Consider the following 15356-nt stretch of genomic DNA (forward strand, 5'->3'; position numbering starts at 1 on the left):
TATCTACAGTTTAGAGTAACAGATATCTGAGGGTTCGTCACATCATAGTAACCATCTACAGGACTGTGCGATCCGCAGCATCTCTGTCAGAAGAGATGACCTATTCCGTGGCCTCTTCAACCTTATCGCACACAGACATGAAGCAAGAATACTCCATTACCAGACTGGCAGTTTGGGAACAGTTTATTCCTTCTGCTGTCATTTTCTAAGCAATCTTCTTCACCCGTCGGATTGGAATGCCAATAAGAACAGCACATGTCCGCCTCACTCTCATTCTCAATTGCAATCTCCGCCGAAACCAGGCTGATCAATAATTTAAACTTGATGATCTTCCACATATTATGGGACATTACGATGTTGATCAATAAGGAGAGGATGGACCAGACAAGAGGAGGAGTTTGATACAGAGAACAGGGAGAGGGAAATATGAAGCAGCCATGTGCTAATGCATGTTAAGGGGCATTAAAAGACTGTTTCCTGCTTCCGAGTGCCATAAGGACATTAAGAGGTAGAGTGTCCCTTTGAGGATGACCCCTGGTGGGGTTACATTTGAGTGATGGGGGCACATCAACACTGCCATCTGTTTATCCTCAAGTCAAGCCTCAGATAAAGGGACGGTTATTACTGGTACAGAGATTACCATGTCTCAGGCCTGGGAGGTGCTGTTTGATGCTACATGGATAAATGCGTTAAGACTAAGATGGACTCTGGTTAATATCATGGTTTGGGCCTAATCTTATGCATAGAGTTTTGTGGCTTTTAGTTCATGTGTGTTAGCTCTGAGGCCATCTAAATGCTAGGGTACTTCTAAAATTTGACAAAAACAGATATAATTGTGTATATCTTTTAGCAGATATACACAATTAAAATGTACAGTTTTTCTCTTTAGGGAAAACATACCAAAAATATTGGTTACTCATCTTGCACTAAACAGATTGCTATCCAATCAATTTCCCTAGAATGAGAATGTCCCTTCCCCTAAAAAAAAATTTGCAACAGATTAGCAAATAGCAAATCATGGTTCATGGCTGTGACATAACTAAAGCCATTCGATATATCTGTCCCAAACTTTCCATTTTAACAGGAAATACGTCAAAAGAGGAAAGAAAACTGCAATAATTATACAATTTCATGGGGTCTTTAACTGGTCAGCTTGGACAGCAAAATGCAGTTCATGGCATTCATGATGTTAAGCATTGGTTTATTTGATGTTTTGTTAACGCGTATTTGGCACTGTATGGCGATTCTGAAACTTTAGTGTAAAGTTACCAGAGGGCTGAGTATTTGTAGTGAATGAGTATATACTCTAGCTGATGTGGTTTAAAAGGTTAGTGTCCAGTTTCAGTGCTAGCCTGTAGATTCACTTCCATTTATGGGGTCAATTCTGTACCTGTGAATATTTCATCATCCATTTGCATAATTAAAGCTTTATTTAGGGGTAGGGGATGGGTTTGCATCTGTACAACAGCGTGTTTATTGTTAAAGATATTTGTGGGCATGTTTTCAGCCACTTCCTGGTTTCCATGAAGTCCTGTGACCTTGACCCCTATCATGTGATACAGGCAGGAAACCGAGTACAGAATGGTATACGTAACCAGAGAGCCTGTGGCATTCAGACCTTCTTAATGTGAAGAGCATCTCGGATATCACAAGTGAAATGCAAAATGCACATACCCTGTTGTTTAAAAAAGTTGACACAACATTTCGATACATGCTTGAGACTTAAGTTTCCTCAAGCACAAGGGATCGCTACACTCCTAAACCATTTGAAAAGAGAACACTGCAGCTGTTTTAAATAAAGCGTTCTGTCAAAAGATTACTTTAGGTGCTGGAAAGAGTGGTTACACTGTTTGTATGTTCATTAGGATAATGACAGGCTTCTTTCATTCTTAGCCTGAGCCAGAACAGACTTGATTGGAAAGGCAGGACACAGAGGCCATTACGGAGCTCCCTCTTTTCATACATAGACAATCCATTGCTCTCAGGCCTGGGCAATATGGCAATGCAGCTGAGTCAGAGCAAGATAGGACCTCAGTTTTACACAAATGAAAGTTGTGGCAAGCTCATACAACAAGACCGAAGCTTCTCGCAATGTGCACATTTAAAGACTTGCAGTTTCTTGTTTTTATGTTGGTGCGCACTATACGTAATAACGCGTAGTAGTACCGACTAGTAACAACGTGTCTCAAAAGTAAGCATACTAGAAAGGTGTCGACGACAAGCACATGCTGCAAGTTGGATAAAATCTGGGGGTTTTGACTTAAAATATTGCAACGTGCAAATCCAATCTTATATTGTGCGCTTGACTTTACACTGTTCCAGTTTAAAGGAATATTCTGGGTTCAATACAAATTAAGCTCAATCGACAACATTTGTGGCATATTGTTGATTAACACAAAAATAATTTCAACTCATTCCTCCTTTTCTTTACAAAAGCAAAAATCTGGGTTACAGTGAGGCACTTTCAATGGAAGTGAATGGCGCCAATTTTTGGAGGACTTAAATGCAGATATTTAAAGCTGTTATTTTATAAAAGCATTTGCATTTTGTTAAAAATGTTTATGTTAAAACTTGTGTATTATTTGAGCTGTTATTTAAATCATAATTTTTAAGGTAATGTTAGGGTTTACTGAGTTATGTCATCATGACATTTGTTAAATTGTATAACTTTACACAGAAAAGGTTAGCAAGCATTTTTATCACGTTAAAATCATGTTAACACACATATTGTGTATGTCTTGTGGCTATACTTTTAAAACAGTGAGTATTTTAACATTTTCTTTTAACTTTTTTTTTTTTTTTAAGGAGGGAAATGTCAATATTAAAATTTGTTGTAATTAAAATTATGCCACAAAAGCTGTCGATAGAGCTTAACTTATATTGAACAGAGAATATTCCTTTAAAGGCTTGTTGTTTTGCATGTAATAGCAAGTGGCCCATATGAGTTTATGACAAATGCATTCATTTTATGGAGAAGCACCTCAGTGCCAACATATTACATACATAGTATACATATTCATAAATCATTATGGCCCAGCACAAGTAGCATAACATGTGGTCCTTGGCAGGGGGCCACAGATTACGTATAGAGACTGACAGGTGCACTGTGGTGGGTATAAGCCACACACACACACAAACACCCTCTCTCTCACTTTCAGTTACAATGAAAGCACATTTTCATTTCACTGTAACTCATGTATGACTTAGTGAGCAAAGTAGGCAGATAATACAGGCATGAAAAAATTACAAGACAGGAAAAATCTCCTGAAAGTTCCAAGCTCTGTTCCAAAACCGTTTGAGCTGTCTTGCCATCTACACAGGCTGCTTGTGAGGAACCTGATAAGTGATTAATTTGAAATGCTCTACAAAGGCAGCAACATAGCACTTCTCATGTGAATCACACGAGAGAAACGACTCAAACTTGATAACAATAGAGTTTCATGTTAGCATGTTGCTAAGCTAAACATGATACTCCATTAAGCCTAAAATACAGTACATATAGTGCATAGTACAAATATTAGGTAAAAAGTCATGTTTAATAGAATTTAACTTTTCAATCCATACTTTTCAGTATTGAATGAAATTATTTATAGTTGTAGATCTCTCTCGTCTTGTCTGCCATCTTGGATGAATTTTTTGAATGAGTTTGTTTGCAGTGCATTCTAATATTGCCTTCTGTGCAAAGTATATTTGCGATGTTACCTTAGATTTTGGCCAACATCTGGTATCTTAGGTGTAGCATAATGTTGGTAGAACAGACTTTGTGACCATGAAAATGCCATTTAGAAAGGCACTAGGTTTTGGAACAGAGCCACAGTCATTCAGCTCTGATGATACACTTATGTGAGACAGTACATTCACAGCTGTACATAGTTGAGCTCTCTACAAAGCAGATAAGCTTATAAAATGAGCATTTGACTTCTATAAATCAAAGAATTCTCTCTCTGCTCTCAGCAGGTGACAGTGCCATATAATCCATGTTCAATCCCATCACCCCAACAGATGGTGTCTGCTCTAGTCATGGCTCCATGTGCAATTGAATGTATAAATATTGTCTTTTTCAATGTAACATTAGTGATTGTGTGTCACATACATTATATACTACCCATGTCATGCCATGAATGTCATGGTTATAGTTATCTATACGCTTGACATTATGGGAGATTCATCCTTGATTCATCTAGGCTATTTATCTGGCAGCAGGTGGCAGTCATCCGTGTATTATTTACGGTCAGGGTCATCATACAATTCAAAATTATGCTAAGATAGGAGCTAACCTATTGACGTAACATCTGTTTATAAAAAATGCACATCACAAACCGTATCTGCGTCAGTCTTACCTCTTTAAGTCATCCTTGTATAGATGACACCAGAGAGTAAGAAAGATGGACAAATGTGATGGGAGTCATCAAGAAGTTTTCAAGTACACTTATTAAGACTCATAATCTTTAAATATGCATTTTCATACAGACAACCAGTCAGTTATTACACTGATTATGTATCATAATCCTTGAGTGCACATAAACTGATAAATCATGAGTTTGAGAGTTCTTTGCTGACAGAGATTAAATAAAAAGAACCGGTTTATATGAGTCATACTTTTGCGAATCAGATGTGTATTGTTGTATGCAAACAGCAGCATTTAATTGGGATGCAAAATTGCATAAGAGTCTAGGACTTGTTTTCAGAGAATATATCTTGAATTACTTTATTTTTCAAATGCCATTGGCAAAAAGTTCCTTTTATGTCTACCTTAAGCATAAAAACTAAATTTAGTGGGGTTTGTGCTTTAAACTACAACACCAACTTAATCCAACATCTGTTCTCTGAAAACAAGTAAATATGCTCCTCAGGTAAATATATCAAATATTTTAAGGATGATTAGATATTTTAATGGTCATCAGATGTTGAAGAACCATTAATGGAAACAAACATCATAAAAATAATTCAGTTCCAGTATTCCAACAGATTCCCAACCCTACAAGACAGAAAAATACTGTACAGAGAAGAAGAGACAGATACTGTTAGTGATGCAGAAAGCTCTCGGTGTCCTCTCATTAAGTTTTAATGTTTTGTGAGGGTTACCCTGCTTTCAGGACACACTGAGATGCTGAGAAGCACAGAGGACACACAGTGATCATTTCAACCACCTCTCGCTCTCTCTCTCTCTCTCTCTGTCTCTCTCTAATGCACCTCTGAATATGATCTCCAGATAAGCCTCCACTCATTTCATTTGGCAGAGTGCTGAGTCTGGACTGACATAGGACCCGCTCTCACTTTCATTACCTATGATTACATCTGCCATTTGGGGTCACGAGAGACCTGCTACCCTCGAAAGAGTGGATGACAGATGCCTTAAGAGAATGTGTGCATATATGTGCATTTGTGTACATGCTTCACCTGAGTGTGATGGCTGTCCATGTGCCTGTGTAATGTTGAGGTGCTGGATGCATTTGACTTTGGATGTCCCTCATCTTCCAGCGTCCCTGTTTAGAAAGAAACCCCCAGATCTGACATGTAACATTACTCATGTACACAGTGTCCAAAATTAACACTTGTTTGTTAACAATTAACAAAGTGCAGAGGCTTTAGCAAATAAAAAGAACAGTAATTTGTCAATAGAGCATGACAGTACCTGCTCACTTTTTCAGCCTTAGGTTTCTGAAGTGTTTTTTTCCCATTAATTTAATCCTTAGGGATTTCATAAATAACGGACCCACTTTATATTAGGTGGCCTTAACTACTATGTACTTAACCATTTGATACAATGTACTTATTATGTACAGACATGTTGCTGCATTGTAATTACATTTGTAGTTACACTGTTAACTTTACCCTAACCCTAACCCAACCCTTACCCCAAAACCTAACTCTAACCCCTTATCCTAACCCTAACCCTACCCTTACTCCTAAACCTACCCATACCTCAGCCTCAGTAGCAGCATATGTGGATATTTTGCAGAACAACATGTAGTTACACAGTAAATACATAGTCTTGTATGTATTTAATGTTAGTAAATAGTAGTTAAGGCCACCTAATATAAAGTGTGACCTAAATAACTTTATAAGAGTTCTAAGCCATGAACCAAACCAACCAGCAAACTTTGAAACTTCAGAAAAATTAAGTTGTAATTATGCAGACTGATGACTTGTGTAATCATAGACTGCCAATTAACATAGATCAACCTCAGAAGGGCTGTCAATTGAGCAGAGAAATTAAATTCAAATTTTTACCTTAAATATTTTCAAAATTAGAATAATATTCAAATTCTAAAATCAGCTGATTCTTAAACTGACATTGTTTCCTTAGTCCACAAGAAGGCGCAATAAATATATAAACCATACAGCTCCGTTATATTATTGCAAAGAACATTCCTGGCTGTTAAAAAAGAGCATTACATTTTCAACTATTGTGCATAAAATAAATAAATAAAAAGTTTTATTTAAACTTTTTATTTATTTAAAGGGGGGGGGGGACTTCAACAGACAGTTCACATGGTGTTACACTTGCACTGATGCCACAGTATACTACCACAGACACAAGCTATAATAACAGAAAAAACACATTGTTTTTTATTCATTACAGTTGTATGTAGGGTAGCATTATTCCCAGATAGCAGAGGTATTAAGCTGAACTCGGTGGTGAAGCGGCTCAGACTATAAGCCCAGGTCAGGGGCTGTTCAAAGAGACAGAGCACAACAGACTGGAACCGAACGCAAGACACATTTCCAAGTTGAACATCTTTCCTGACAAAGCATTTAAAAAACTCATTGCTGTAACGATGTTGGCTGCTGACAATGATGGCAATGACGAAAATGACATGAAGATGAAGAACCCAAGTGCAGTTTATTTACAAAAGTGAATGCCCTAACTACACACGTGAAGTAAACATAAACATAAACATGAACTTGACATAAACCTGACTTGATATAAACTTGGCTTGACATAAACGTGGCCTGACATAAACATCTACAATCACATTCAATACTTGACCACTACACAATGGAAAACATGAGGCTTAAATACATGGACATGGGGGAACATAAACCAATGAACAAACAGAACTGATAACAAGCTAATTAAACAATAAACCAATGAAAACATGACACATGAACATGGAGGGAAAACAGGAATCACATGACAAGGGAAACAGGAACTAAACATTTCAAAATAAAAGACATGAATCAACAGAATACACATGACAATTGCTTAATCTGAGAAACGCTTATAAGAGAGCAAGACACAACAACAAAATACCTCCACCAACTGTAAGGGACTGTTCACACCGAATACTTTTGCAACCATCCATTTGTAAACGCACGCTAGATGAATGTTTTTGTTTCGTTTTGTTTTTGTTTATTCAGCGTCTCGTCTAGTGTTTTTTTTTTTTTAGATGCTGTGTCTAATAAAAAATAACTTTAAAAAGCATCTTGAGACACCTGCTTTCTGTTAAACTGTATTTGTTGCACTGTGTCTAGCCTTTTTTAGCGCAAGAATGTGATTGATCTGAAGTCATCGTCAGTTCTTGGCACACATCCAAAATTCGAATGCACAGTTTTAGAATTCAAATGTGCATTTTTTTTTCTTAAATTCAACAAATATTTGAATTTCGAATTTTAATTTGACAGCCCTAAACCTCAGTGCTCACGATAGATCTGGGTTTATCTGTCATCGATAATAATCAATTCCCCAATGGAAAAAAATTAAATAAAAAAATTTATCGGATTTTACTGTAACTTCCAGAACCAGACTGTTGCACTTTATTAGCCAGTAGGGTACAACGGGGCTAAAGGCACTGCGGGGTAAAAGGCTCCATTGATTTTAATTTCTCCCAAAACACTAAATAGCAGCAAAAACTACCACAGCACTTTCCTAAACACCTGTTTGTCACTATATACTGGAACATTTTCCTGATCCATGAGATCTTTGTGTGTGGTGTCTAAAGGTTGATTTTGAGGTCATTTTATCTATCTATCTATCTATATATATATATTTTTTTTTTTTTTTTTTTTTTTTTTACATGTTGCAAATTTATGTAGCTAATGAAAGTCCCTGAAATTAACAAAAATTTTTTGAGACAAAATACGTATTTATGATTATCAGTTTAGTTTAAGGTCATTAAATCAAATATTTTTCAATAACTGGCCAATAAGTGAAAGGATAGTATTTAAATATAAAACACATTGTTTTTCTTAAGTGGGGTGAATAGATTTGATATGATTTTGATATTCAAAGTGGGCTCACATTGACTGATCCAATCATAATATAGATTAGTTTGTTTATAGAATAATTGTGATGTAATAAAATGCCAAATGTGATTGAAATTAACAGAACATTTTTAACTTTTTTTCAATAAGCATCATCTTAATTGTAACTCAAAAAAGCATCTTGCTGTCTCAAAATTATTTGCATTAGTTACACCTATTGTGGAGTAAAAGGCTCCCTCACCACCTTTTTTTTAAAACTAGATTTTAATCGAAACAACCTTCCGTAATTATATTGCTCTATCAATATTTAATAAAAAAAAAAATAAAAAATCTTTTTTGACCTTGATACATGTGACCAGAAGAAAGCAAAATGTCCTAAAGGGGTGCCTTTAGCCCAATTGTACCCTGACTTTATTAGTTACTTTGTCTAGTATATTTTCTTAATTCAATCACCTTTGGATTGCACATCCAAATTCACACCTGCATTGCACATACTGGAATACTGTAGGCACCTTTAAACTCATTATTCATATAGCATTATCTTGAAGATGCAGGCATACTGTATAATTGCTGAGTGTACAGGTCACTACTTTATCTGAGCTGCATGTCTAAAATCCACTTTCTGCTACATCCCCTCATGTGACATGTAGTAGTTTACACACACACACACACACACACACACACACACACACACACACACACACACACACACACACACACACACACACAGATATTAGCCTCACTGAGGGGACAAAAGGGCAATGTGTGCATATGTGTGTTTTTGTGAGGGAGGCAGTGAGACCCTGGGCCAATGGATGGCTCTTTGGGAGATCACTTTAACAACTGCAGGGTCTTTCACTTTAATCATGGACTGCCACAGTGATAGCTTCTGGGTCAACTCACTTCATCTTCTCTTGTCCATTTCTCCATTTCCCCTTCTATGGATCTCATCCAAACACTCCACCGACTGCCCTCATTCTGCCATTCTTTCATTCCCTCTTATCTCTCACTTTATTTCCAATATTTTCTCATGCATGCAAACTCTGTCGTCTCTTGAGTTTCCTGTCTGTGGTGCATGTCACACTCACACACTTTGGTAAACAAACCTCAGGGCAAGGCTGAGCCTGCTAATGACATGTGATTGAGCATTCCTTACATTATTCATGGAAATGAATAACTGGATTAATGTACATTAGGCCAGTGGTTCCTGGTCAGTCATGACCACAAACTGGGTCTTCGTAGTTCTGCTTTAATAGTATCACGCTCAGCAGGAAAAAAATAAAATAAAACAATGCTAAATGCAAATAATAAAATTGTAACTAACCACATAAGCATCCATAGTTAGGATAGCAAAATAAGGCTTATCAACTTTTAAAAGAGAGAAGAAAACGCTTCCTATATTTTTTGTTGTTGACATAAAAAGTTATGCATTAAATCAAACACCACTGTACAGTATTTTAGCACAAATTCATCTGTTACTAGGTAGAAGCAAGGCAAATTATGCAGATGCCAACATGGACAGGTTGCGTGACATGCCCTCATCCCTGAAAACCATGAACAGGGCTTGGAATGTAAAAAGAAAATATGACCCAGGCTACATTAAATACGAGTTGCAGCCACTTGCAGCAAGGATTATCATGGCTTGTGCCCACCACAATGTGTTTTCTGGCTGCTCAGAAATAATCCAAATTCAAGAGACATTTAGTTAATTCTAACTAAATTCAAAGTTTAATTCAATAAAAAAAAAAATTAAAAAAAACCCCTGTTTCTCATGGTAATATTAATAAATTTGTAGAAAATATTGTAAAGTAGGTGTGCACATCCAAAAAACCAAACTGGACTTGCAGGACGAAAAATGTAAACGAATGTCAAAACAAGAGGTAGATGTCCGCACACTGAAATTAAAGCTCCAAACTCCAAGCTCCAAAGATGCCCGATGAAGACCTAACTGGTTCGAAACGTTGCCTTTTGTAATAAAGTTTGGAGCTTTAATTTCAGTGTGCGGACAACTACCTCTTTTTTAATATGAATAAATAAGCAAATTATTAATAAATAAATATATAAATAAGCTGCAATGTTCTGAAGCAAAATAGTTGAGAACCACGGCATTAGGCCATGCACCTTTTAGCACATTGGTGCTTAATAACAATCATGAAGCCAACTGGAAAGGTGGCAAGCCTGACACTTTTTTAATAATACTTGTGTGTGGCCGTATCTTCACTAACACTGACATCTTGTGCTATTACCATTGGAGATCTGGTTGCCATTCTCAACAGAGGTGGAATTTGAAGAGTTGGGAGAGGTGTGGTTGTTAGCATTTTTGTCCTGTAACTGTGGCGATGGGGAGGTGGGACCTTGATCCTCTCGACCTGGTAGGTTTATGTTGGAATTTGACAGTCCTATGGCAGAAAAAGAAGATAAACAGTCAGTAAATAAATGTATTAATTTAAAGGTCAAGTGTCTAATTTCTGTCCTTCTAGTGGCACCAAATGGAATTGCACAAATAATCTCGCAAACACTACCCTCGGCAGCCACTAGCCAGCAAACAGATATATTACTTATAGTTGTCACTGCATCTTCAGCTGGGACAGGAAAAAGTACTTTAACATTGATAAACAAAAAACTACACACTTTGATGAACCTTTTAAGAAGCACCATGTAAGGTCCAAAGCAGAATGGTGGCCTAACCGTGACCTTTGGACTATGCGTTCCAGGTTTATGAGAAATAAGGGTGTCGACGTGTCATGTAAGTTTACACCTGCCGCTTTGAGTCACTAATATTTCTGCTGGGGCCTCTGCAGCTGCCCCAGCCAGGCATTGTGGGACTGATGGGGTCTTGTGATGACGATATTTGGAGAGAGAACAGAAGCACAAGGGGAGGATATTTAAGCCTCACGGCATGTAGGTCTGCTTGGATCTGACCACCACAGAGATGGATATAGCACAGGGGTCAGCCGGTCCTTTAATGCACTATTAGAAGCCTTGTTTCCATTACAGCACGCTCTCACTCATGTCATGGCATCTGACTGTTACAACAGCAGCATCAGTGGTTATCACAGATTCATTAACGGCAGCTTTGTGTCTGGGACCCCTACTGATAATATTTTATGTATTCACATGAGGAAACCAGTCACATTCCATTACACTAAACATCTGCTATTTTGATTCTGTTTCTAAGCATTTATTTGCAAATAGGTTAATGTTTAAGAAATATTTAATTCTGATTTCATTTTTTCAGTCTTTCAAAGTCAGATACAGTACTGTACAGTGGGGTCTTAGTCTGAGACCACTAATAAAAATGCTTGTTTTAAATTTTTCTAATTTCATTGTTTTTTTTTTTTTGTTTTTTTGTTTTTTTTTTATCTCACAAATTATCTGCATAACAATTTGAGTGAAATGTAGAATTGAATCATTCACATTAATTTTAGAATTCTATGTAGTCAAGCTGGCATGGACTCCACAAGTCTGTGCAAACCCTAATGATTCATGTTCTCTAGGATGATTTGAGAATGTTTGAAAGAGAACATTCAATGGGTTTATGGTTGATGTGTTTCAATGGAGCAAGGGAATCTGACCTTTTATGGTCACAAACTTGCTTACATTCGATTTATGGCTTAGAAATAGTTAGAATCGTACATATTTCTTCTTCATTTTTACATCATAACTTTTCTTTGTTTTATATTTTTCTAAATTCTAAAACTTTCTATTTTGTACCAGGTTAAAAAAAACAAAAAACAAAAAAAAAATCCAAGATAGAACACTTTCATTCTAGAGAACATTTGATTGGACAACTGTCATCAATATTTTTGGTCTACTTTCCCAGAAGAGAAATTTGTACATTTTTAAATGCATATATCTGTAAATTTAGTCAATTTTTAGTAGTACACTAGAATATACATGACCTCAAAACTAATAGACATGGACTAAATCCACAAAATTCCAATTTTAATTTCTTTAAAAGTCCCCAGTAGGGCTGAATGATTAATCAAAGTAAAATTATTAATAAGATTATTAAACTGCAAAGACTGCGTTTTAATGAAACAAATAAATAGTCTGCAGGTGCTGTTCGCTGCACTTACTGTATGTGTGCAGCTCTGTTCTCTGTAGTGTCTCACACATACTCAAAGCACATGTGAGGCTCAGGATAGGGTGTTTTCAGTGGTTTCAGGGTGAATCTGTTCTTTCTGTCATGTATTACACATGCTCTTAGCATGCATGAGGCTCATGATAGTGTTTTCAGAGCAGTCCTGTGCTTAATACACACAAATTCCCTCTCATGTTTAGAGTTAGCAGATGTGCTCGAGTTTGATATGGTCTGCTAACATGAGAGGGTGTTATATTTACAGTGCTCTAGATTCACTAATTCCACATTTGCACAATTCCAAATATTCTTGGAGACTAAAAGTTACTATCCAAATCCTAACCCCATAGCACTGGGTTTTTGTTAACAGGAGAGTGGATGTGAGAATTTCACCACATTACAAGGCCAGTCAACTCAATTACAAACAGAAAGTCTCCCTTCAGTTTTCCACCAAAATAAAAGCTTGAAGGTTTATGGACTGTATAGCAATGCCACATGCAAGTTAAGAAATGATTAGAGAAATATGGTACTATTGTGTAATAATAATAATATTAATAATACAAATTATTATTATAGAAAAAACATATTTCCTTAAAAATTTCATACCTGGGGGCCTGGGTAGCTCAGCGAGTAAAGACGCTGACTACCACCCCTGGTGTCGTGAGTTTGAATCCAGGGCATGCTGAGTGACTCCAGCCAGGTCTCCTAAGCAACCAAATTGGCCTGGCTGCTAGAGAGGGTAGAGTCACATGGGGTAACATCCTCGTGGTTGCTATAATATGGTTCGCTCTCGGTGGGGCGTGTGGTGAGTTGTGCATGGATGCCGCGGAGAATAGCATGAAGCCTCCACACACGCTCTGTGCTAAAGTGCTCAACAAGCCATGTGAAAAGATGCATGGGTTGACGGTCTCAGACGCAGAGGCAACTGAGATTCGACCTCCGCCACCCGGATTGAGGCGAGTCACTACACCACCACGAGGACTTAGAGCGCATTGGGAACTGGGCATTCCAAATTGGGGAGAAAAGGAAAAATAAAAAAATAATAAAAATAATAATTTCATACCTACTAATAACTTATTATTGGGTTTCAAATGAATAATGATGAAAAGTGGACTGAAACCTTCTCAAAAAGTCACCAAAAGCAAGTACACAGTGAACAGATAAAATGTGAATGTGATGTGTATCTATTTTGTGATTTTTTTTGGAAAACACTATTTTAATTGGCAGTAGAGCATGTTTGCCTATAAATTAATTCTGGTCAAAAGGAATCAATTACTTTTTTTTTTGTTTTTTGTTAATCATGTCGCAGATCAAATTACAATAACAATATTTGTCAAAATAATTGCAATTACATTTTTTGTCCAAATCATCAAGCCCAAACATCTTTGGTTGGTGATAACAGTATAATACTGAGTGAGAAATAGGTGTGTTTGAGACAAATATTCCTAAATATTCCTCAAGCATGCTACTTGCACAAATGTTATGATGGGTTAGTGTTTACACACTCACTCACTCACACATGCACAGTAATCCTAGTTATTTCCTCTCCTATGGAGTCACACAGAGCACATCATGACAGACACACACACACACACACACACACATGTTGGTGCGGCTCTCCTTATGAGGACTCTCCATAGACATAATGATTTTTATACTGTACGAACTATAGATTCTATCCCCTAACCCTAATCCTACCCCTAAACCTAACCCTCACAAAAAACTTCCTGTTTAGTATTTTTTCTTTAAGCATTTGAATTATGGGGACACTAGAAATGTCCTCATGAACCACATTTATAGCATAATACCCTTGTAATTACCAGTTTGTGACAAATGCACACACACACACACACACACACACACACACATCACAATGATTAACAATCGTCAGCAGACCTGGACACTTTGATATTTATATTTCATGGGTACATCATTTCTTGTCCATGTAATATTTATGTGACTGGAGCTAATACCCTCATGCCCTGTCTTTCCCCACATAAACTGAACCGAGAGAGAGAGAGAGAGAGAGAGAGAGAGAGAGAGAGAGAGAGAGAGAGAGAGAGAGAGAGAGAGAGAGAGAGAGAATGGTTTCTGCAGTTTCATGAAGCTAAATGTAAAACTTTTAAAGACCTTTTAAGACCACCTAAGTCTAAATGGAAATGTAACAAACACTATAAGAAATAAGTAATTATTAAACATTGCACTGTTTGTTTTGACACTCTGACATGCCGACTTCTGGCTCATACAATGCCGTGACCAATAGAAAACAGAGGGAGTGTTCAGGAAACCAGCTTGAAGTGACTATTTTTGTAATTCTGTTAAATTAAATGGAAATCACACACTTCACCTTAAAGATACTTAAATGCAACAAGAAATCAATTTTGTGCTGTATTTCCTCAAATAATACCATTACATTAGTGATTTAATTGTGTAGGTCCCCCTCGTGCCGGCAAAAGAGCTCCAACCCATATCTCAGAATAGCATTCTGAGATGATATTCTTCTCACCACAATTGCACAGAGTGGTTATCTGAATTACCGTAGACTTTGTCAGATCAAACCAGTCTGGCCATTCTCTGTTGACCTCTCTCATCAACAAGGCATTTCCATCAACAGAACTGCTGCTCACTGGATGTTTTTTTGTTTTTGGCACCATTCGGAGTAAATTCTAGAGACTGTTGTGTGTGAAAATACCAGGAGATCAGCAGTTACAGAAATACTCAAACCAGCTCGTCTGGTACCAACAATAATATTATAATTAATATATTAATAATTATAATAATATTTTTCTAATAAATTCTACATTTCATCACACTCGTAGTAAAAACATTCAGTCAGTGAACTGGATAATTAATGCGCAGCATAGAGGGTTCAAATATTAGAAATATCCACAGATAGACAGTCTCTAACGTTAATGAATGAATAGAATACATAAGCCATACTGTTTTACTCACAGAGTAAAAGCTATTTATTTGTATACAGCATAGAGTTACATAGCATCTAGATCTGTATTCCCTGAGGTAATTTAATCTTCATAAAGGAGTGCATCTGACTTTTGAGCAGTTGAAG

The 15356-nt window shown here is 36.9% G+C and overlaps 1 protein-coding gene across 1 annotated transcript in view; it reads right to left on the minus strand.

The window, feature by feature from the left end:
- The window catches only part of LOC127448609 (unconventional myosin-XVI-like), a 311203-nt gene that overhangs the window by 20092 nt on the left and 275755 nt on the right, over positions 1-15356 (minus strand). Inside the window, exons 33-34 of the mRNA XM_051711276.1 lie at positions 10455-10607; positions 5401-5486 (exon numbers count right to left, since the gene is read on the minus strand). Of these exons, the coding sequence (XP_051567236.1) occupies positions 5401-5486; positions 10455-10607 (239 nt within the window). The remainder of the gene's footprint in view (positions 1-5400; positions 5487-10454; positions 10608-15356) is intronic.

This window comes from Myxocyprinus asiaticus, chromosome 11 (assembly GCF_019703515.2).
Source record: "Myxocyprinus asiaticus isolate MX2 ecotype Aquarium Trade chromosome 11, UBuf_Myxa_2, whole genome shotgun sequence".
NCBI classification, from domain to species: Eukaryota; Metazoa; Chordata; class Actinopteri; order Cypriniformes; family Catostomidae; genus Myxocyprinus; species Myxocyprinus asiaticus.